The sequence below is a fragment of the Colius striatus genome, chromosome 11 (assembly GCF_028858725.1).
Source record: "Colius striatus isolate bColStr4 chromosome 11, bColStr4.1.hap1, whole genome shotgun sequence".
In the NCBI taxonomy this organism is placed as follows: domain Eukaryota; kingdom Metazoa; phylum Chordata; class Aves; order Coliiformes; family Coliidae; genus Colius; species Colius striatus.
The window spans coordinates 7,076,766-7,098,137 of record NC_084769.1 but is presented as its reverse complement, the minus strand read 5'-3'; the positions used below and the strand labels follow the sequence as shown (position 1 = coordinate 7,098,137).

The 21,372-nt window shown below is 39.6% G+C and overlaps 1 protein-coding gene across 1 annotated transcript in view; it reads left to right on the top strand.

Annotated features, from left to right (window-relative positions):
• The window catches only part of THSD7B (thrombospondin type 1 domain containing 7B), a 273,877-nt gene that overhangs the window by 111,218 nt on the left and 141,287 nt on the right, over window positions 1-21,372 (top strand). The window contains exons 7-9 of the mRNA XM_062004863.1: window positions 10,068-10,259; window positions 13,679-13,913; window positions 16,675-16,790. Of these exons, the coding sequence (XP_061860847.1) occupies window positions 10,068-10,259; window positions 13,679-13,913; window positions 16,675-16,790 (543 nt within the window). The remainder of the gene's footprint in view (window positions 1-10,067; window positions 10,260-13,678; window positions 13,914-16,674; window positions 16,791-21,372) is intronic.

Below are 21,372 nucleotides of genomic sequence, written 5' to 3'. Positions count from 1 at the left end.
GGAAGCAATGTTTTGTTTTTTTCCCAGTAAAAAGTACAGTGACAGATGCCAGCTTTTAGGTATTTTTTGGTTTTGAGACTATTTGGACTGTGAATAATAGGGGAAAACAATGACAGATTTTCTCCCTCTGCCCCCTACCCCCTACTTTTTTTTCTTATCCCAAAGGACAGCTGTCACCCTTAAATCTGTGTAAACTTTCCGGGGACAGAAAATAAGGGGAAACTTTTCTAAATAAACCTTCCATGGTTTAGGCCATAATAGGCAATCCCTGCTTTAAAATTCTTCTGTTGATGCACTGTAGATGAGTTGCAAGCAGGATAAGGCTGCGGTTACAAGATAATTAGTGAACCATTTCCAGAGGGTGGAGCAGTTTAGAGACCAAATGCACTTTAAATGGCACTAGAGGAATGATGCACTACTGACTGAAGATGTAGGCATCGTTATTAATGATGTAATTAAAGATCCACCTCATGGGCAAAGTGAAAGCACACAGAAAATATTGTTAATACCATGTTTCTTACATTTGATTTATCCCCGTTTTAAGTACTAAATGATCTATGCAAAATACAGTGGAAATTAAATGCTCTTTCTAAAATTCACAACTTTATTATGTAAAAATGGTTCAAGCATGGGTCAAGGTCCATTAGCCAGAAGCTCAACCCATCTGAAAAACCTCTTATGTAGTTCAGATGCAGAGTGTTAATACTTGGCAAAACTGAGGTGTAGACTAAGAGGTTTCACTCAAAACCCAAAGATCATGGTTTTCAATTCGCTTTTGTCAGGAAGACATTTCATTCATTCAGACCCTTGACTGATGATCATCTGTGTTACTGGGTGAATTTTTTCTTTATTGTAGTCTTTTAAGAACCATCAAATTGGACATCTTAACACCACTCTAAATAATTCACAAAAACTCAGAACTGAGACAGAATTGGAAAAGGAACTGCGGCTCTTAGTAGTCATAATAAAAATTAAAATAGCCTGGTACTGGTTCAGAATTTGTAGGACCTATTTCCTGGTAGGCTGTGGAAGCTTGTGAGTTGCTTTATGGGATTAGGCCAGACTCTGCATCTGAACTAGACCACATTTGTGTATTAACTGCTTCAAAATGAGCACTTAGTTTAAAGTAGTTGGCATAAATCTCATTTTAATTTACTGTTTTCATTTTCTTTTTGCATTGATCCTCTTTTTGTAGAGATTCAATTGTAGACTTGGAGAAAGATGTTTTTCAAAGAGTCCAGATGGTATTTGCAATTATTTATTATCATTTGCATTCACTGTATCTGAAAACAAGACTTTTGCCAACTTAGATAGACCTCATCTGCTGCACTATTGTTTATAATTTTTCAGTGTCTTATGTTAATAGGAGCTCACTCTTGGGGCAATTTCTGGGGCTACAAGAGAAAAAGAGCCTGTTATTCCTCAATATATGGCAAATTGCTAACTTATTTTGGGAATATTGCTTGGATAACAGTCAGTCATAGCTTTTTGATGGCTATAAGCCAACCAGCAATGTACGTCATTCTTAAGAGCACCAAAATGAGAACAAAAAGCCATGATAATCAAACCAGTAGGTATAAAAGCACCACACTTTCCCATATGTGTACATGCAACTTTTCTGTATAGGGTTGCTTACTGTGTGAGAGCATAATCACTGTAGTTTGCCCTTTGTAATATGTCCCTTATAATTTTTTTTTGGATCTTTGAGAGCAAAGATGGCACCTTAAGGCTGCAAAAATGGAACAGTTAGAAATTTATGGCTGTGGTGCAGTGGGAATAAAATGCCACCTTCTTTATTCTAAATTAAAATGCTTGAGTTCCTCCACTAAAACTGTTCTGCTCCATTGCACAGATTTGTAAGTTGAAGTGGACACTATACACCACTGGAATAAACAAGTGTACTCATAATTGCTTTTTTTCTTGAAGTTTTGGGAAGATAAGTGTATTTTATAGTATTTTAATACATTTATTTGTGTCATTGCTTTCTACAATATTTCCTGTTGATTAGCAGTTGGAACAAAGCAGTACAGAGAAGAAAATAGAGGGACACCTGTTTCAATTATACCACAAGACCAATTTCAACAATAAATCTTAATTGCAATCAGTCTTGATCAACCCACCTGTGTAGATTCCACTCATTTAGAATGAGGAGGGATAATGGAGAAAGGAAGAAAAAAGTGTAAAGATTGAGAGGGGAAAAATGCTAGAACACTAATATGGATTATGTTTTGTTCTTACACTTTATGTTTTCAGATTGCTGCACTGTGTTAATTATTAGGAACAGCAGCCTGAAATTCTCTGCGTTTCTCTGGGAATACAGTGAACCCATGTTTACTTTCAACTGCCACGTGAGCAATTTCTCTTAATTCAGGGGAGGTTGTGCAAACAGCTGCAAGGTGGAATTAATTCTGCTTTTAAGCCCAAGCCCAGCAGGTGAATGTGTAGCAAATTCCTCTAAATGACTGCTTGTCTTTGTGTGTGAGATAGGAAATGCATCAGAGCCAATCTCTTTGTGTAGGTTACCTCATGCAGCTGTATTATTTTTTTTAACCTTGGGACTGGTAGGTGCTGTGTAATACTCCATAATACACCATGGGATGTTCTCTGTAGGCTTGGCAGCTGCTTGCTAAGGTGCCTCCTTCTATGCTTGCTTTCTTGGAGCTTCCTTAGAGTCAAAAATCAAGTTTCTTACGTGCAAGAGGGAAACCAGTTGTGGGTAAACACTTCAGATTGCAGAATAGAGTGTATAGGAAAGAAAAACAATTACCAGGGGTTTTTTTCCATACTCTTTACCATCTTCATCTTATAACTTCTTTAATGATCACTTAAACCTAGCTAAGGGACAGGATTGCAACCAGGGATGTAGGGATTTGGGCAGACTTCTGATTTTATGATGACTTCGTAATATATGTCCAGACATACTGTTTATTTTTCACATTTATTCTCATTCCCTCTGTCTGTTTCAATACTTTTTCATCTTACTTTCCTTTTTCCTTATTCTCCTGGGTTGTTGTTATTTTTTTCTTCATTGTGCTTTATGTGGTTAAAAATGTTTCTCCTTAATCTAATGCATTTTTTCTCATAGTTCTATTTTAGTTAACTCTTTTGACTCAAACTCCACAGTGACTGTTTCTCCTGAGAATGATCCTGGTTGTATCTGTGTTTACTTCCTCTTTTTCAATTGTGAATGACTTGTTCTTCTTCACTGCCTCATCTATTTTTTTGTGATAGATCTCCACCTCCATCGCTTTCGTTGCTATTGCATTCCTCTGCTATGGAGCTCTGATAATAGTGATGGACCATTGCAATTAAATTTATTCCATACGCCACTGCTTTCCCTGACAAACTGACATTGCTCTTCTCCAATGTTCTTACCTGTTGACTGGCATTAAGAAAAGTCAACCAAGAGGTAGGGATTTCAGTGAAGTGTGACATTGCTCTCCCGGAGACAACAGAACGTGGCAAGCCCAGGATGCTTTAAGATAGCTCTAAAGCTTGTCATGCAACATGAGAGGGAACAAAGAAACCCATGATGTTGTGATGAGAGAAACAGATTCAAAATAGTTATAAGAAATGTATCCTATTGCTGTGGTTTGATTGTTATTGCTTTTAAATGTAATGTTCTCGTTAGGTGATGAGTTGCCTAGGCCAAGATACTGTCAGCACGCAGCTTTTTCTGAGCACAATAGCCCTTAGCAAACTGGCATACAGTCAATAGGAATTCTTCTGAATTTACTGCTGTCTGTTGACATCTTATTCTGTTACAGGCAAGTATTTAATCAAAGTTTATTGTCATTCTTTTCTGAGATTTAAATGGGACATAAAATTTTACGATACTTATAGTATTTGAGATGACAGCTTCATTATTTCCACTGAATAAGTTGAAATACTACAAGGAGAAATATTGATGTCGCACCGGTAATTGTCATTAAATATGCAGCATGTTTGCAGCACTCATTTGTGCAAGAAATTAATTTTCTGGACTTCTAGGTAGCAATGCAGAACAGTCTGAAATGCACTTCCTACATCTTGAGCCTTTGCCTTGCTGTGGAGATCGCTCAAGGTTCTACACGTGTGTGTGCAAACCTGAAACCTTCAAAGTAATTTTGCAGATTTTCCTCTTTAAAAATGAACACGGTGCAGTGGTGAATGTCAAGAGGAAGATACTTAGTTTGTTATTGATTTGATCTTTCGATTCCTGCTGCCTGGTGGGATTTGTGATTTTGCTGCTTCGGTTGTATCTTGTCCAATGGACATTCCCCCTGAGCTAGGAGGGACATCTGTGGCAGGAGTAATTAAACTGTGTCACAGGAGATGGGTACTCAGGTCACTGGGAAGAATGAGATGAATGCAGTAGAGCTGCACAGGCACAATGTAAAATAGACAGAATGAAACATGCATCTCCCTTCTGATGAAAGGCTGAGGGAGCTGGGGCTCTCTCTTTAGCTTGGAGGAGACTGAGAGTGATTATTAATGTTTACGAATACATGAAGGGTAGGTGTCAGGAGGATGGAGCCAGACTGTTCTCAGTGATGTCCAATGATAGGACAAGGGGCAATGGGTACAAGGTGCAACATACAAGATTCCAAAGAAATACAAGGAAAAACTTCTTCAATGTGAGGGTGAGGGAGTACTGGAAGGGGCTGCCCAGATGGGTTATGGAATCTTCTTCTGTGGAGACATTCAAACCCATCTGGATGAATTCCTGTGTGACCTCCTCTGTAAGGGGGTTGGACTAGATTATCTTTCAAGGTCCCTTCCAGCTCTTGAGATTCTGTGATTCAGTGCCTCACTGTGGAGTATGTTATTCAGGATCAAGGGAGTGTCTTCTCCTTCTAAAATGGAAAATTAGTAAAAAATTTAAGTTGCTGGAAAAAACAATCTCTTTAGATCAAGGGAGTCATTCCTTTTTCTTCCCCCCTTATCAGGAAGAAATTAATTTGATTTTAAGTGAATCAGAAATTCCACTCAGAATTGTACTTCTCCATGTAGCTTCTTTTTTGCCTTTTAAGAGAATTCAAATCAGTATCTGCTACATTAGATCATGGTCAGCTTTATTAGCAAATATATTTACAAAAATGCCATGCTTGTCTTCTCTTTGGAAGAAAATGGATTAAATCTTTCCTATATTGAAAATATTATCTGGTGAATGTATCTTGGGTATTTAGCTTTAATCACTATACTGTTCAAGTACAAGGCAATCAGTTTAAAAAATGTCATTAGAGTTGATCAGGATGCTTGCAATAAAACATTTTGAATACAAAACTGTAGCATTTTTCTTAACTAAAACTTTTTAGGAAAGCAAGCATTCATCAAGGCTCAGAAAGAAATCTGTGCTTACAACATGAAATAAAGAGCGTGTGAGAGGGAACACTGGAGCTCTTGGGATGCTGGAGATGCTGGTTCAATTCTTATACCCAATGTAGATCAGAAGTTGGATCTTGTGTGTTGTGCCTCACAGCTGATGGCACCTAGTTATGCTCTTGCCTCCCCCTCACCTAAAAATGTGTTTTTGAAAGATTTGGATTTTGTCCTAATACACAGCATAAAAATCTGAAAGCTTTGAAACATCAATGCTTTCATAATATGGAAATATAATTTCTTAGTAAGGAATAGGTAAAAAAGAGGAATGTTTTCAAGGTGCTGTGTTGATTAGCATGAAGCAATTAATAGCTATAGCTCATTAGAAAGTGTAGGTGTAAGTTGTGTTTTACAGATAGCGTTTTCCATGTGCAGTTGTATTAGCAGATTTGTTTATGGTTACCCTAAGGATAGAAGGCATTTCCCAAAGTTCACTCCAGTCTGAGGTCCACTTAGTTTTCATTGAGTGAAGCTGTTCAATTCACTAGTCACCATCCTGATCAAGTCTCCAGTTGCATCTCTGTAACAGCTTTGGATTTTTACTGTTCAGTATTACAGAAGAAAAATTACTCTTCAGAGTAAATTAATTCCTGAAGATTGCTTCTGGGCACTTGGACATTGTCAAAGGGGAGATAAAAGAAGAAATGAGCAAGTCAGTCATATCTGAAGGAAGGCAGAAAAGATGGTGGTAACCTCTGGAGTAGGCTGAATAACTAGAGGACCCCACAAAACCTTGAACGTTTAAATGGTCCTGCTGGCTACACAATTTCTGATATAGGCTGGGATGCCATTGGTGGTCTTGGCCACCTGGGCACACTGCTGGCTCATGTTCAGTTGCTATCAATTAACACCTCCAGGTCCTTTTCTGCCAGATAGCTTTCCAGCCACACAATCCCAAGCCTGTATTGTTACTTGGGATTGTTGTGGCCCAAGTGCAGCACCAAGCACTGACTGATCACCAGGCACATTGTTGAACCTCATACAGTTGGCCTTGGCCTTTTGATCCAGCCTGTCCAGGTCTGAAGAGCCTTCTTGACCTCCAGCAGATCAAGACTCCTGCCCAACTTGGCGTCTCCAACAAATTTACTGAGGGTGCACACGATCCCCTCATCCAGATCATTGATAAAGATGTTAAACTGAACAGACCCCAGCACTGAGCCCTGGGGATCACCACTGATGACTGGCTGCCAACTGGATTTGACTCCATTCACTATGACTGTCTGGGCCTGGCCATCCATCCAGTTTTTCCCCCCAGTGCAGAGTAGGTCCATCCAAGCCATGGGCAGCCAGTTTCTCCAGGAGGATGCTCTGTGAAATGGTGTTAAAGGCTTTGCTGAAGTCCAGGTAGACGATATCCACAGCCTTTCCCTCATCCATTGTGGATCATCTTGTCATAGAACAAGATCAGGTTAGTCAAGCAGGACCTGCCTTTCATAAAGCCACGATAACTGGGCCTGATTACCTGGTTGTCCTGTATATGCTGTTTCCATAGTGTCACTCAAGATGACCTACTCCATAACCTTCCCTGGGACCGAGGTCAGGCTGACAGGCCTGTAGTTCCCTGGGTCCTACTTTCAGCTGTTTTTGTGGATGGGCATCACATTTACCAGCCTCCAATCCAGTGGAACCTCACCAATTAGCCAGGACTGCTGATAAATGGTGCAAAGTGGCTTGGTAAGAACTTCTGCCAGCTCCTTGAATACAATACTCTCAGCTGTATCCTATCTGGACTCATAGACTTGTGTGTGTAAGTATTACAGAAAGATCTAGAAAAGTCTTTAAGAATATCTGAGGAGAATTACATCTTGAAGGTGCTGGGTGGACAATTTGGAAGCTCTGGAGAATTTAATATTCCCTGTAGCTCGGTGACAATGCATAAAGCACACTTCAGATGTATCCTGTGCTACTATTTTTCATGGAAAATCAAAGATTATTATCTCTCTTTGTAGTATATGGTAGTTTTCTGAGAATTCTCTGCCAACCGGCTGGTACAGAAGAACATTCCCCTTCTGCAGTAATACAAGCCAGTAATTAAAGCTGAACACAGAAAATAGAGCTATAAAGTAAATCAAAGTGAGTGTTGAATTGTACCTTCATGCACTGGGTGGTAAACTCTTTATAACAAACCTTTAAGCATCCTTTCTTTGCTGAGGAACCGTGAATTGCAGCCTCTGTTTGCAGTGTTACCGTTGCTGTTACCCACTGTAAATCCAGCGTGAAAAGAAATCACAGAGGGAAGAAGTCAAAAGAGCATTTTGCTCCTTTGCCTCCCTTTCCTATAGGGTGGTCACTCCAAAGTCTGTAGCACCTGGGCTTATGGGTGGAGGAAGCCACCCCAAAGGAGACTCAAGTGATTTTTAGACTGTGTTCTATGTGGAGTGGCCTGCATTTTGTAGTCAAAGTAACTCAGTGGGAAGGATCTCCTGGATTACAAGAAGGTAGGCTTTCTCTTATGCCTACATCTATAGCACCATGTGATAGGTGGAAGATATGAGTAACTCCAGAATTTGGTGATCTCATGGCACTCACTGTAAAGTCTGTAAAATGAATATACCACCTCGCATGGATGGAGAGGCAGGGGACACGCTGGCAGGGCCAGTGTCCCATCTCATCCCTTCTTGTTTGAAGCCTGTTGCTGACTGACTGCATGCTTCCCTATAAGTAGCAGTGTTTGGAGTGAAGAACAAATCTCTTACTCTACTTCACCAAAGTATATAATCCTTTGCAGCTGTGCTGTTCACTCCTAAAGTCACACCTGCCCAGGATGCCCTCGTGTTACCTACTGCTGTACAGACAAGCTGTGAAATGTTAGCAGGGATTTTGATGCTAAGGTGACTCAGGAAGACAGCTGGAGTAAGGCTTACGGGTTTATTCGGTGTTTTTACATTAGTTTTCTCTAAAGGTAGTTCTCAACATTATGTGAGCATCCAAAGCAGCAGTGGTGGTAATGAGCTAGTTGAAGTGAGTGATGGATTAAGCTTGGTTTACAGGGAGTTAAACACAGTATGAAAGGGTGGGGGTTATAAGGAGGATGTTGGTCTCCACTTCCTTATTGAGTAGACTTCAAATAGTAGTGCAGAGACTGGGCATATCGAGCCATTCCTGATGAGCATAGGTGCGTTGCAAGGGAAAGGGAAGATGAAAAGAAAGCATTTGAGAAAGGTATCTTGCAGTCTGATTGCCTGCTAGATTCCCCGTTACTTCTCATAATATGCTTGAGAAGTTTTATTTGTGCCTCGAGGGCGATGAGCCTGTCTTCATTTAGGGATGCAACTGCAGATAATACCACCGTGCTATTGACAGCTTTATGCACTCTTGCTAGCAGCCTGCCTCTCTTATTTACTCACTTGTATATGTGTTGCCTGGCCAAAGCAGCACAGCTTTCTACCCTCCCAGTTATAATTGCATCTAGGGCTGCCGTGTTATGGAACCTGTTCCTCTAGTGTGAGGTGAAAGAGCCAGTTGTTGCCACTATAAATTTTAGTTCTTTTTTTCCCCTGTGTATAATTGAATCTGCATAGTCATTAGGTTGTTTTTTTTTCCCTATATTCATAATTAAAAAAACCTTGAAGGAGAGCTTTGGAACTCTTACAAGGGCAAAAGAGGAGATAACATTCAGTGTGAGCTTGTTTTTGATGAACAGGTAGCTCTGAGGTTCTGGAACTTCTGGATCTGTAGCTGAAAAGTCATGAGGGTCTAGGAACACAGAACAACAGAACAGTGTAACAAAGTCAGTCACGTGTGTTCATTGGTTAAGTTATATTGGTAGGACAATAGGTGTATTTCTAACATAGCTAAACATAACAAAACATAACTAAGAGTTATGTTTTATGCATTTTTATGAGTTATGATGTCTTTGTAAATTCTGTATAAAGACTAACATTACTGGATGTTTCCTTTCTCATTTCTCTCAGGAATATAAAGCTTTTTAAAAGCAATAGTCCCACGACTCCACATGACATCCCTCATGGGCTTTGTTTTGCTGCTCATTCTGCCAGCAGTTCTTTTGGTCAGGAGGTTTTTCCCCATCAGTCCCCAATGTCCTACCTTCTTGTTAAAAGGGATATTGGAAAGGTGCTTCTCATCAGGACGTGTACTTTGGTCCAGGTCGCTTGCTTCATCTTTAGCAGAAAGTATTTCTCCCTCGAGTGGGAGTGGTTCAACAGTTCCATAGTTCTCATAGGATCTCATGGTTTTTGGGTGAGAAGCTGAGTCAGAAAGAATAATGATTCATTCCAGTGAGTTGCAGAAGGACCAGAACATCTATCAGACACTTTGCTGGCCTACAGACAAAGAACACTGCCTTCTGTGGAGACCTGAACAATTTTCATTGTGGAAAATGGGTTCTGTAGGTGGAGACTGATGAAAAATATAGGGCAATTATCATGAATTCTGTGGATACAACTTTCTAGTGATTGAGTTATCTTTTTCTTTGAGCCTGCTTGATAAAGTGGACTGCAGCCAAGACGTCACACACAAATCTTGGAACCTGTTTTTTTCTTTTTTGCTTTTCTGGAGAAATAATGAAGTTATTTTTTTTCAAGTATTACACCTGCAAGCCTGCAACCTAACCAGGTGCTCTTTTGTAGTATGTTCCTCCACGGACAGGAAGATGTTTGACCTGAAGTTTGTCTGTTTGATGCAGACCATCGATATTGAACCAAGCTGAGCCTTCCTCCAAGTCTAACTGTCTGTCTTTCTTCCAGGTGAGGAAGTACCACATCGCCTCTGCTCAGACCTGCCTCGTCCTGACGTTGTGGCTTGTCAAATCCCTTGTGCAACAGACTGTGTCATCAGTGAGTGGTCCCCATGGTCTCCGTGTTCCCACACCTGCTCCAGTAAAAATGGTGAGGGCAGTCAAAGCAGAAGTAGATCTATCTTGGCCCTTCCAGCTGAGGGTGAGTGGTAAACGTTTTTGGATTAATTGCTGTTTGTTCATTTAATGAATTGACTTGCATTCCTCAGCCAAACTGTGTTTAGATCAGAGCTAAACCAAATACTGTAGCAGTGAGGAATAATCCTTGTCTGTACTTCATGCCTAAAGTGACTAAAAGATCTTTATGGGCTTGAGGCTTGAGTTAATGCATGTGTCACTTAGAGAAATTCTGTCACTGTTCAAAATTGTTTACCTCAGCCCATGAATTATTGTCTATTGAGGGCCAGTCTGGGTGGGAATTTACTTCAGGAGAGCTGCATCCTATACTAATGAAATTGCTGCATGACACAAACTCATCATGCGGGCGTCTTTATATAGCAACATATTAGTACTGATTTAGAAAAGAACAGTGAGCTGTGAAAAATGAGGAAACAGAAAAGGACCTGTTTGTTTTGTTAATGCAGACCTAGAATGTATTGACCTTCTTGTTTTTCTGTTGTAGTAAGTAAATAGCTCTTGATATATGTAATTTCCTCTGGATCTTAATAGATGTGTCGTGTATCTGGATTTTTACGTATCAACATCAGTGGTGCAATTATTTACACAAACTATTTTGTATCAGAAGTGTAGTCTTCTATTTACTGTTAGACATAAGATAATTCATTTGTATGTTGGTTTATCACACAGGATTTGAGAGGTGTCACATCAAGTGCATAAAAATTCATAAATCATGAACAGATGTAACAGAGTAAAGGCTTGTCGACACAACAAAAATATCTACTACTGTCAGCACTATGTGCAGCTAATGCAGCACTAAACCACTTTTAGATTCAAATCTAGTCTAGGACAAGCTCTGTTAAGTGCTGTTTTCTAAATTATCACTAAAGCCATGCAGTGTTTCTGGGGCAAGGTAAAGATCCTGCCAACCCTTACTCATGGGAATGGTTCACATAAACATCCTTATGTGCACTTGCAAAGAGAATTGGGACTCTTCAGGATGAAAACTGCTATGTAATTTTTGATTGTATGATAATAACTTCTCCTAAAAAAGTCTAGAGAGTAATTAAAATGAAAAATTTTCCATGGAAGTAATGAAATGCAAATAACAGATAAACGTGGAATTACGCAAGTCAAGTGTTGAAGAAGTGAATTCTGGAAGTACATAAACTCAGTAATCTCAACCTGAAACACCCTAAACTAAAAATGATGTGCTTTGAACTGAAGGCTTAAAGTTTCTCAGGAAGGAATAATTAAGTACTGAAATCAAACGCCTCAACTATTTCTGTACATCTTTAGCAATGACTATAATGGTTTGCTGTGCAGAGTCACACATCTGCATACAAGTAAGTAGTGATTTGAATTTGTGGAGAGTGGAAGTGGAATGACTACCATTATCACTGCAATGCTAAGGCAAGGTTAGGTTACCTGCTTTCTCTGACTCTTTCATACCCAGCTCACAGCTCAGCCACCAACTTCTACAGATCTCTGGTACCTTTGCAAGTGACATTTGGTTTGTTGTTTATCAACCAAGGCAATATGTTAGCCGTGGCTCTGCTGTCAGAGGACTTTGTGGATCCAGTCTCACACTGACTTCAGTTGGGTTGTTTTCCCAAAAAAACCCTGGGATTGTTTTTTCCAAGCTGTTCACCAGCTTCCAAAATGCAATAACCAGGAGGCTGCTGGTTTAAATCAGGTTTTAAAAGACACTTGTTTACACAGCAAACTTCTGAAACTTGCCTCAGCAGGTTTAAAATGGATTAGAGGAACTAGTGAACATCAGATCCATAAAGAGTCTGTAAATGGCTACTATAATGAGTTAGCAGTAGCGTGCTGTCCTGTTTTCTTTGTACAGAAGTTGTCAATGAACTGCAGAAAGTGGCCAGGCTGTTGTGCTTTTTATAAACCACATCTTCTGCAGACAGACAGACAGATTGGATGGGCAAAGTGTTATTTCTTACTATCTTAAGTTGCAACTGCCTCATTATTCCTCTCCCTTGTTTAAAAGAGTTTCATTACCATGGATATGCTTGGAAAAAAGCATTAATTTTTCTCTTGGAATCTCAAACTTTGAGTTAGATCTTTTAGTTTTATCTTTTTCCCAATGGACCAGGCATTTTGCCATTTGCTCGCTTTTTTTCTTCTCAGCGTTTTTTTCCTGCCGTGTCAAAACCTTCAATAAATAAGTTACCTGGGGCATTTTGTACTCCATCACCCTGCTAAACATTTCTGAGACTGAACACTATGTGGAACAATCTGTTTTCATGAAAAGATGATTGGTAATGTGACGTGATTATCCAAATCAATGTGCTAAGAAATCTCTCTCGCTCTCTTTCCTTGGTGCTAATTATTGTGGCCATTTGGGGTCATATGTGGTTTGAGAAGATTCAGTCCTGCAGGGTGCTGGGCATCCATTTGAGGATCAATATACCTTCATCTCCTGTTGACTTTAGTAGGGCATAAAGGTGCTCTGAACCTTGTGGCACCTGGTCCCAGTGCCTCCATTCTTCTTTCCAAAGCTGTTTGACTACAACAGAAGTTGCCGAATTCTTCCTCCTGGAAGAGAGTTATTTTGATTTTTGTTATTTTGACTTCTTTCTTCCTAAAATTATTTTGATTTTCGTCATTTTGACTTCTTTCTTCCTAAAATGGCAATGCTTACTGTTAATTTTCACAGCATTACCCCTTAGCTTTTGAACTGTGAACATCTGCTGCTTTTATGGGATAAATTCAGGCTGCTGGCTAGAGTGTTAAAGCTTCTGGGGAGGCTGTTCAAACTCCCATACTTTGTGGATTTATTAGCAGTAGCTTAGCAAAATCTTTGGACACAGATTTGAAGGATGCTGCCTCAGAAAAGTTAAGGCTTTGTATTCATAACCAGCCTTTCAAGTTCCCCCCCTCCCTTCATTTGCAGATGTGGGTATCATTTGGTACATTCTTCCATCGGTATAGTTCAGCATCCTCTACAGCTCAGCTCTTGAAGGCAACATGTGTATAGACTCTAAATATTAAAAAGAGATATTCCTCTCTGGGAAATTAGTAAAGAGAATTAACATAAAAATAATACTTAATTTGTCTTTAAAGCTAGTTGCATGTTTGCTGAGTGATACTGGCATTTAAATGGAATTAGCTTGGCTACGTGTAGGAGTATCAGTAAGGTAACTCAGAAATATACTTTGCCTATTTCTGTTTCCATTATGTGTTGGAATACAATTTTATGCAAGGCTAGTTTAATGGGGAGACAATATTTTAGAAGGTTGTTATTGCAGCCATAAAGGTCAACAGCTTAATTTAGGCTCCATTTATTTATTTATTTATTTTTAATTGGGGGGAAGAAACAAAGGAGATAGTAAGCAAACCTACTATTTTCATTTATATTTCCACATCCTCCTTTTGCCACATGCCAGAAGATAAATATGGTGATATTCTCTTGACTCTTTCCAGGTGGAAAAGCCTGTCCCCCTGACCGAGCCCTGCGGGAACATCGTGCCTGTAATGATCACCCATGTGTGCATTTCTTCTGGGAAACTTCTCCCTGGAGCTCTTGCTCTAAAGATGTGCTGGTAACTGCCCTCAATGCAACCATTAATTGGAGTGGAGAAGCCACTTGTGGAGTGGGCATACAGACAAGGAAAGTCTTCTGCATGAAGAGCAGTTCTGGGCAGGTCACACCTAAAAGGTATTTAAAGAAAGGTTATTAGTGATTAGGAAATGGCCTCAAGTTGTGCCAGGGAATGTTTAGGTTGGATAGTAGGAAAACCTTTTTCACTGAGAGGGTTGTTAGACACTGGCACAGGCTGCCCAGGAAAGTGGTGAAGTCACCATCCTTGGAGATGTGTAAAAGCTGTTTAGCTGAGGTGCTGAAGGACAGTATGAGGTGAGACATTGGATTCAATGAACTTAGAGGTCTTTTCCAAATGTAGCTATTCTCTGATTCTATGATTTGTAGTTACAATACTTAACGTGAAAAAAGGCATTTTCAGCCAGTGTATGGAATCTGCAGAGTGAAAATAACTTCAAGACTAATTCTCCACCTACTACTCCATCACTACTTTGAAGGGGATACTAACATGTAACATAAATAGGTAGTCTGGTTTTATCTTTCTGTGTAAATCCAAGCAAAATGCCTATTTTTAGTGGTGTGGATTTTGTGCTTTAGCTGATATTCTAATTTACAACTTTCTGCAAATATTTTTTCCTGAAGGACAATTAAGTACATTTCAATGTAATGTTCACCAGCACATTATTAACAGTGCTACAATAAAACAGAAAAAGTAAACAGAGTTGACATTCTATTTACACCACAGTAAGGCAGAACCATATGTGTGATCTGTATCATTCAGTTGGTTTATATAGCTTCTATAATGTGATACCATCATGACAAAATGATGTATGCTGCAGTACCAATATTCTGAATTTTGTTTTACTTTACTAAATGAGAAAAATAAGTAGCACAGATGTTTTGCCTAATACAAGCAAAAATAAGACATTGCTAATTATTTTTGCTCTGTTAATGAGTCTGGAGACTTACAACCGAGTTTCATTTCTTATTGTAGCTCTCAAAACAATCCTGTTCGTATAAGCAGACTGTGTTGATTTCGGTGAAGTTAATTAAAATTCTGGAGGTTAATGAGATTAATTAAATAAAAGGAAAGAAGTCTAGTATTCCTTTATATGTAGAATCCATTGATATGCTGTAACTTTACCTAATAAAACATATTGTTTATAGAGCTGTTTAGCGTCTAAAATAGTTGTTTGCCCTCTCCACATTTGAGATGGTGTAAGGGGAAATGGAATTGAGGCAGGTAAGTAAATACTTAAGTGCAGCACGTGAAGGGAAAACAGAGTTTCAGTGGTGGAAATATCCCACTGAAGCAGATTTGTGTACTGGAGACTTAAGGGTTCCTCTCTCCTTGGCTTCAGTGTGGTAGCTTCAGTGCTGCAGCGTTCCTAGTGTGATGGAAGGGGCTGGATCGAAAAGGCCTGCAGAGTCCTTAAAAGAGTGCCTTACTGGAATGATTTCTTTCACTGCTGCTCTGTGTGTTGTTCTTACGGTGATAACAGTGTTAAACATAAAAACCTCAGACCTCTACAAGCCTTTAGGAAGCTGTTTCTAAGTGAAGGAATAAAGTCAGATTTCAGTGTTACCTTGTTAGTGCCCAGGAGAGTCTGGACTGGTGTGATGCTGGGGTGGAGGGCAGCCCTCCATGCTGCGGACATTGGCTGTGGCTGTCTTATATTTTATGTTGGAGTTGATGATAACTGACTCAAAGTAGTGTTGGGTTTGGAACTGCTGTGTTGGAAGCCTACCATTAATACAGCTTGATAAATGGGATACATAATGCAAATAATTAACTTCTGTGTGTCGGCATACCTTATTTTTGTGTGTGCTGCATTCTTTTTGTGAGTTCATGAAGAAAAATTACACCCTATCAAAGGAAGGTGCAAGGCAGAGAAAGCCAACTGAAACTAATCTTTTTACAGAAAAATATTTCATTGTCTTCTGTTTTGTAACAGAAATCTGCCCTCTAGGATAATCGTGCTTTGTAGGGAGACATGTTTCTTTGTGTTTATTTTCTTTTAAATTATACCTCTGAGGATCTTATTACTATCTCGGTAACAGAATCGTGACTTTAAGGTTTATTTTGTTTCCTGGTAGGGTTTAATGGCATATTCCTTTCAAATGGGATCATTTTGGGTTGTATACATCACTAAGTATTTTTGAGTGATCTTTCTAGTAGAAATTAATAAAACAAAATTAAAATAATAATAATTCCCTTTCTATCCCCTCATTTGCAATGCCAAGATCTGCCTGATCTCAGAAAAATTACCTCTTTCCACCCTTTGAGTTTTTATACATTGACTGTCTGTGTCTGAAAGTTTTATTAGTATACACGACACATTTTTAATTTATGAGCTAAAAATGAGTTTTAAAAAGTCATAGAGCTCTTCTCGCTGTACTTTTACTGTACAACTTTTAAAATAACAATTGAGGCCTGAATCAAAGATCATGTAAAACTATGTTTTGTGTTTCCCAGGGTTTGAAAGCAGAGGAATATTAAATCAGTCTTTACACACAGTTGCGTGTGGTTTGAAGGCTGTTGCATGTTGTGTTAAACCAGGACTGGTTTCTAAACTGGTTGCTTCAGTGAGCTTTGTATTTTAGGCATTGTAGACAGAATCACATTTAGCCTGTAGACATTAAACCAAGCTGCATGTTTCTTAAATCATTATTAATTTTTAAAAATCTTGGAAGTGTTCTAAATTCAGCAAGGTCACATGAGTGTGAAGGTGAAGAACAACAAGGCTCGTTGTGACTGTGACTGATATCTTTAGTATGGCAGTTTGTTCACAGCCCTGTCAGAGTCTTCGGAGTAAAACATTTCCCTGTAGTTTCATTTTGGTTTTGCTGAATTTTATCTTTGTGTTTGGATTGATAGATGTCCAGAGTCCATCAGACCTGAGGCTGTGCAGCCATGTCTCCTCCTGTGCAAGAAGGACTGCATTGTTACACCTTTCAGTGAGTGGACTCACTGCCCGACAGTTTGTCAGCCTGGTAAGCCTTTAAGAAGAGGCCAAAATTTGGAGAAAAATGAAGATAATTGGCATGGAAAGTGTGGTTGTAGTTCACATCAGTCTATTTTATCTGAATGAGTTTTGAACTTGAAGTATTGTTGACAGGAGTGTTATTTGTTGACAGGGGGAGGGTGGGATCCTCGTGAGTGGATTTGGAGATATAAGTTCTGTTTACTTGGAATAAATTCCTTTTGGATTGTGGAGTCTCCTTCTCTGGGGACATTCCAAACCCACCTGGATGAGTTTGTGTGACCTACTCTAGGCAGCCCTGCTCTGGCAGGGGAGTTGGACTGGATTATCCTTCAAGGTCCCTTCCAGCCCTTGAGATTCTGTGATTCTGTGTGGTTCTACCTTTAATGTCAGAAGTCCAAGGTCCTAATGTTGTATGGCTGTACAGAGAGTTGCTACATCATATGAAATGTATTTCTCGTGACCAACCTAGATGTCTGTACACTGTTGTGCAAATGACTCCTGTGCTTTGTGGTTTTTCAAGGACTCTACGTGTCTTTGATCTAGTTGGTTAGCTTTTGGCCACCAAGTGTTTAGCAAAGTTTCTTTCTAATGATCTAGTGTTGGCATTTGTGACAAATTTGTGTGTTTCATTAATTGTTCAGATAAAAGCTTTCTCAGTTATCAGGATATTTAATTATTGTTGGTGGCTTCCTTGCCCTTCAAAGATTCTCAGTGGATGCTCTAGCATAGTCCTTGCTAGATTTTACAGGAAAATGAGTTGCTTTCTAAAACAGTGAATCCTGTTTTAATTAGCAATTTATTTTTAGACTTTAAATGAGCTGCCTATGAAGAAGTAGAATAAATTACCTGGTAAATTACTTTGTTTATTAAATAATAGTCTACAATTAAAATGAGAAGAAATTAATTATTTAACCTCCTTGGCAGTGTTATCATTTTAATATAATTCTAAATTAAAACTTCTTAGATGGGGGAGTTTGCTTTTCACCAAATCTGTTATTGATATGTCTGTATGGCAAGGTGATGCTTTTTTTTTCCCTTCATTTGCATTGCACAATTAAAACCTCAGCATGATAATGAAATTTCAAACCCGCCATACGTATGTGAGTTGTTAGGGCTTTGAGTTGTTTTATAGAAAAGTTGTATTTAATGAAAACAATATACAGATGGTGAATTACTAAGCAGATAAGCAGGAGCAGGTATTGCCTGGCAGATTTAAAATTAAATGAGTCCTGGTGTAAGATCAGAGCTTAGACAAACATGCAATCACTAAATCAGCTTTACGCAGAACTTTACCAGTTAAGCCGTTTGTAGTTTATCTGAAAAAACACGTCCAGCTTTACTACCTAACAATAAAAAGAGCTGACATTTTCCCTACATTTAAATGTCATCAGAAAACCGTCTGTCTTCTGGCAAAGGATTCTCTCCAACCTTGGAAGTGTAGACAGCGGCGAACTTGGGGCAACAACAGATGGACGGGCAACATAATTCACAAAAGAAGTGTAATTGAATCCAAACACCTGTTGGTGAGGCTGGAACAGGGAGGTTGTTGCAAGTTATTGATTCTCTGCCATTTCAGACACTTTAAGGTGACAACTGTCTACTGCAGTCTTCTTTAATATATCTATTTTAATGGATCTTTGATGAGCAATTGAAGCAAAAATCAAATAATCAATATGGAGGTTTCAGAATATGAAGTGATTTGAATAAGCAGCATGTAGATTTGCCTCTGTCACCTGTTTTCCTGGTGGTGAAGATATCTTGGGGAAGTAACTGGAGAAGATAATAAACTGAACATGAGCCAGCAATGTGCCCTTATGGCCAAGAAGGCCAATGGCATCCCGGGATGCATCAAGAAGAGTGTGGCCAGCAGGTCGAGGGAGGTTCTGCTCCCCCTCTACTCTGCCCTGGTGAGGCCTCATCTGGAGTCCTGTGTCCAGTTCTGGGCTCCTCAGCTCAAGAGGGACAGGGAACTGCTGGAGAGAGTCCAGCACAGGGCCACCAAGATGATCAGGGGAATGGAACATCTTTCATACGAGGAAAGACTGTGGGAACTGGGACTGTTTAGTCTAGAAAAGAGGAGACTGATTTGAAATGAGATGGAGTACAAGTGTATGGGGTATGGGTGTGTCACACTAAGAAATTCCAGTGACCTGTATGTTGTGTTAGACAGCATCTGTCAAGGATCTGCCACTTCCAGTTCTCATAAACAAAGCACTCAGAGTTGGTCAAAGTTAGTTACCTCTTCAAAAGCTCTGATCTGCATAAAGATACTGCAGACAGCTCTAATTTTTGTGACTAAAAATCTCAGAGCATGTCTATTATTTATGTACTCAGATTTGTGTGTTGACCAGACTGCCTTTCCATCTAGTCAGGAGCAAAGAGTATGGAGCTGAATGTTTCCTGCAAAACCTAGACCAAATATAGCCTACTTCACAGTACTGAACAAGGACTTTGTCCCTCACCTGAGAAAGGTGATGTAACTTGTTGAGCCCTGGGCTGGGTACTAGAGAAATCCTGAGGGGGTCAAATAGAGAGAAAAGAAAGATACAAGAACAAGGGAGGAGGGAGATGAGTGGATTGAAGCTCAGTCATATGGCTCTGTGTATAAGGAGAGAGAAAGCTGGTGGGTCAGCGAGGTGGGAGTTAAAGCTGAGGGAGGTAAGACACTTACAATGTTCTTAAACAGCATTCTCTGAGCTGCCAAGTCAAGGACATAGAAGCTACAATGGCCTGGAGATCCCGAGGCTTCATTTTTTTCAGGAGGGCAAGCAGTCATAGCCATACTTGAAGTCAGCTGAAGTTTGGCTTTAAAAGGACAGTGCTACACAATGTTAATACTTTGGCAAATCAGGCTACAGCAATTTAAAGTGAGATATAAGAATTATGTTCATTAACATTTGTAGGGAATGCCGTAGAAAAGCCAATGAGGAAATTCAATTTTGAAAATGGGGTTTGAGTAATGTGCAATAAATGTTGAGGATAATTTAGTTCCTTGAGGTGGAGAAAATTACTGTGGGAAGCTCATTTAGATTTGGTACTGATTAATAGGAAGGAAATGGCTAAGATTCTAATGGTGGTAGATAATTTGAATGAAAATCATCAGAAAGTGATAGAGTTCACGATTCTTAGGAGAAGGGAAGGATGGCAATAACAGCAAGACATCTGGAAACAAAAGGACACAGGCTTCAACAAATTGAGATAATTGGTACCTACACCTCTTGGGAATGTGTTCTATGCAGACAGGACTGTAGAAGACCTGAAAGCTACCAAGAAGGATGCTTTAAAGGGCTGCAGCCCTACTGGACTCTACTTTCTATCCTGAAACTGTTAAAATAGCAAGCCAGTAGCACAGGGGAATAAGACTTGTGTAGATCTGGGTATTACTTGCATGTTCAGGCGTCAAACCATGTAGAGAAAACATCAAACACAGGTAGAGAAGCCCTTTTAAAATCTTTTCTCATCATCAGTGTCATTCAGAACCTTGTGTCATTTTTGACTGTCAAATTGTTTCACAGAAATTAGGAACAAGAAATGGAGAACACAAATTAAGCTATAGGAGGATATTAGATAACAAGAATGACACAAATGGATTAAAAAGGGGAAACTGAATGAAATGTATGTCTATTACTTTCTGAGAAAGGAAGGAAACACAACATGGGCAATGTACAATTGCTACCGTTGTTTCCTGTCTGCAGCCAGGAGAGGAATGGAATAAAGAATAAGTATTTCCATAAATTAGATGTTCCTGTGTCAGCAAGGCAGTGTGAGTAGAGAAAGAGGTAAGAGAGTAATGCCACAGCATCTAATGACATCTACAGGGTGAGGAGCTAACTAAAACTCAGTAATACCGACCCAATCCAACCAACACCCACCCCACTTCCCCCCAAAAAAATAAGGTCAAGGAAATTGTAGATTACTCATCCTAACCCTGTTGTGTAGAAAACCACAAGAACAAGTTACTACTCAAGATACAAACATTTCAAGGATCAGATTCTTGTAAACTGGCCAGTGTGGATTCACTGAGAACGAGTCGTGCCCAATAAATTTAATCCTTGACAGTGTAGCTGCTCTAATTAAGGGGAGTGGTAGATTTTTGACACATTAAACTTTTATCAGGATGCTGAGGAACAGTGACTTGAAATAAATCACTGTTAAATGAGCACTCAGCTGCTTGAAAAATCTCACAGTGGATACTCTCATTGAGCAGAGTCTGTCTCCTTTGCTGCTTGCCATCAGGTATCAATACATATTAATAAGAACCCATCAGCCTTCTGTCGAGGCTGAAGAGTCCCAGATTTCCTGATCCCTTCTTGTGTATCAGATGCTTCAGTCCCTAAATAACCTTTGTTGACTGTTGTTGACTGTTGTTGACTGTTCACTAGGCTCATTGCAGGGTCCCAATGTCCTCCTTCTACTGGGGAGCTTAGAACTAGACATGGCACCCAGTTGTCTCACCAGTACTGAGCAGAGAAAAAGGATCACCTCCCTTGACATGCTCTTCCTAATGCAGCCCAGGATACTGTGACCCCTTCTTGTAGCAAGGGCATATCACTGCCTCATGGTCAACTTATCTGTCAGGACTCCCACAT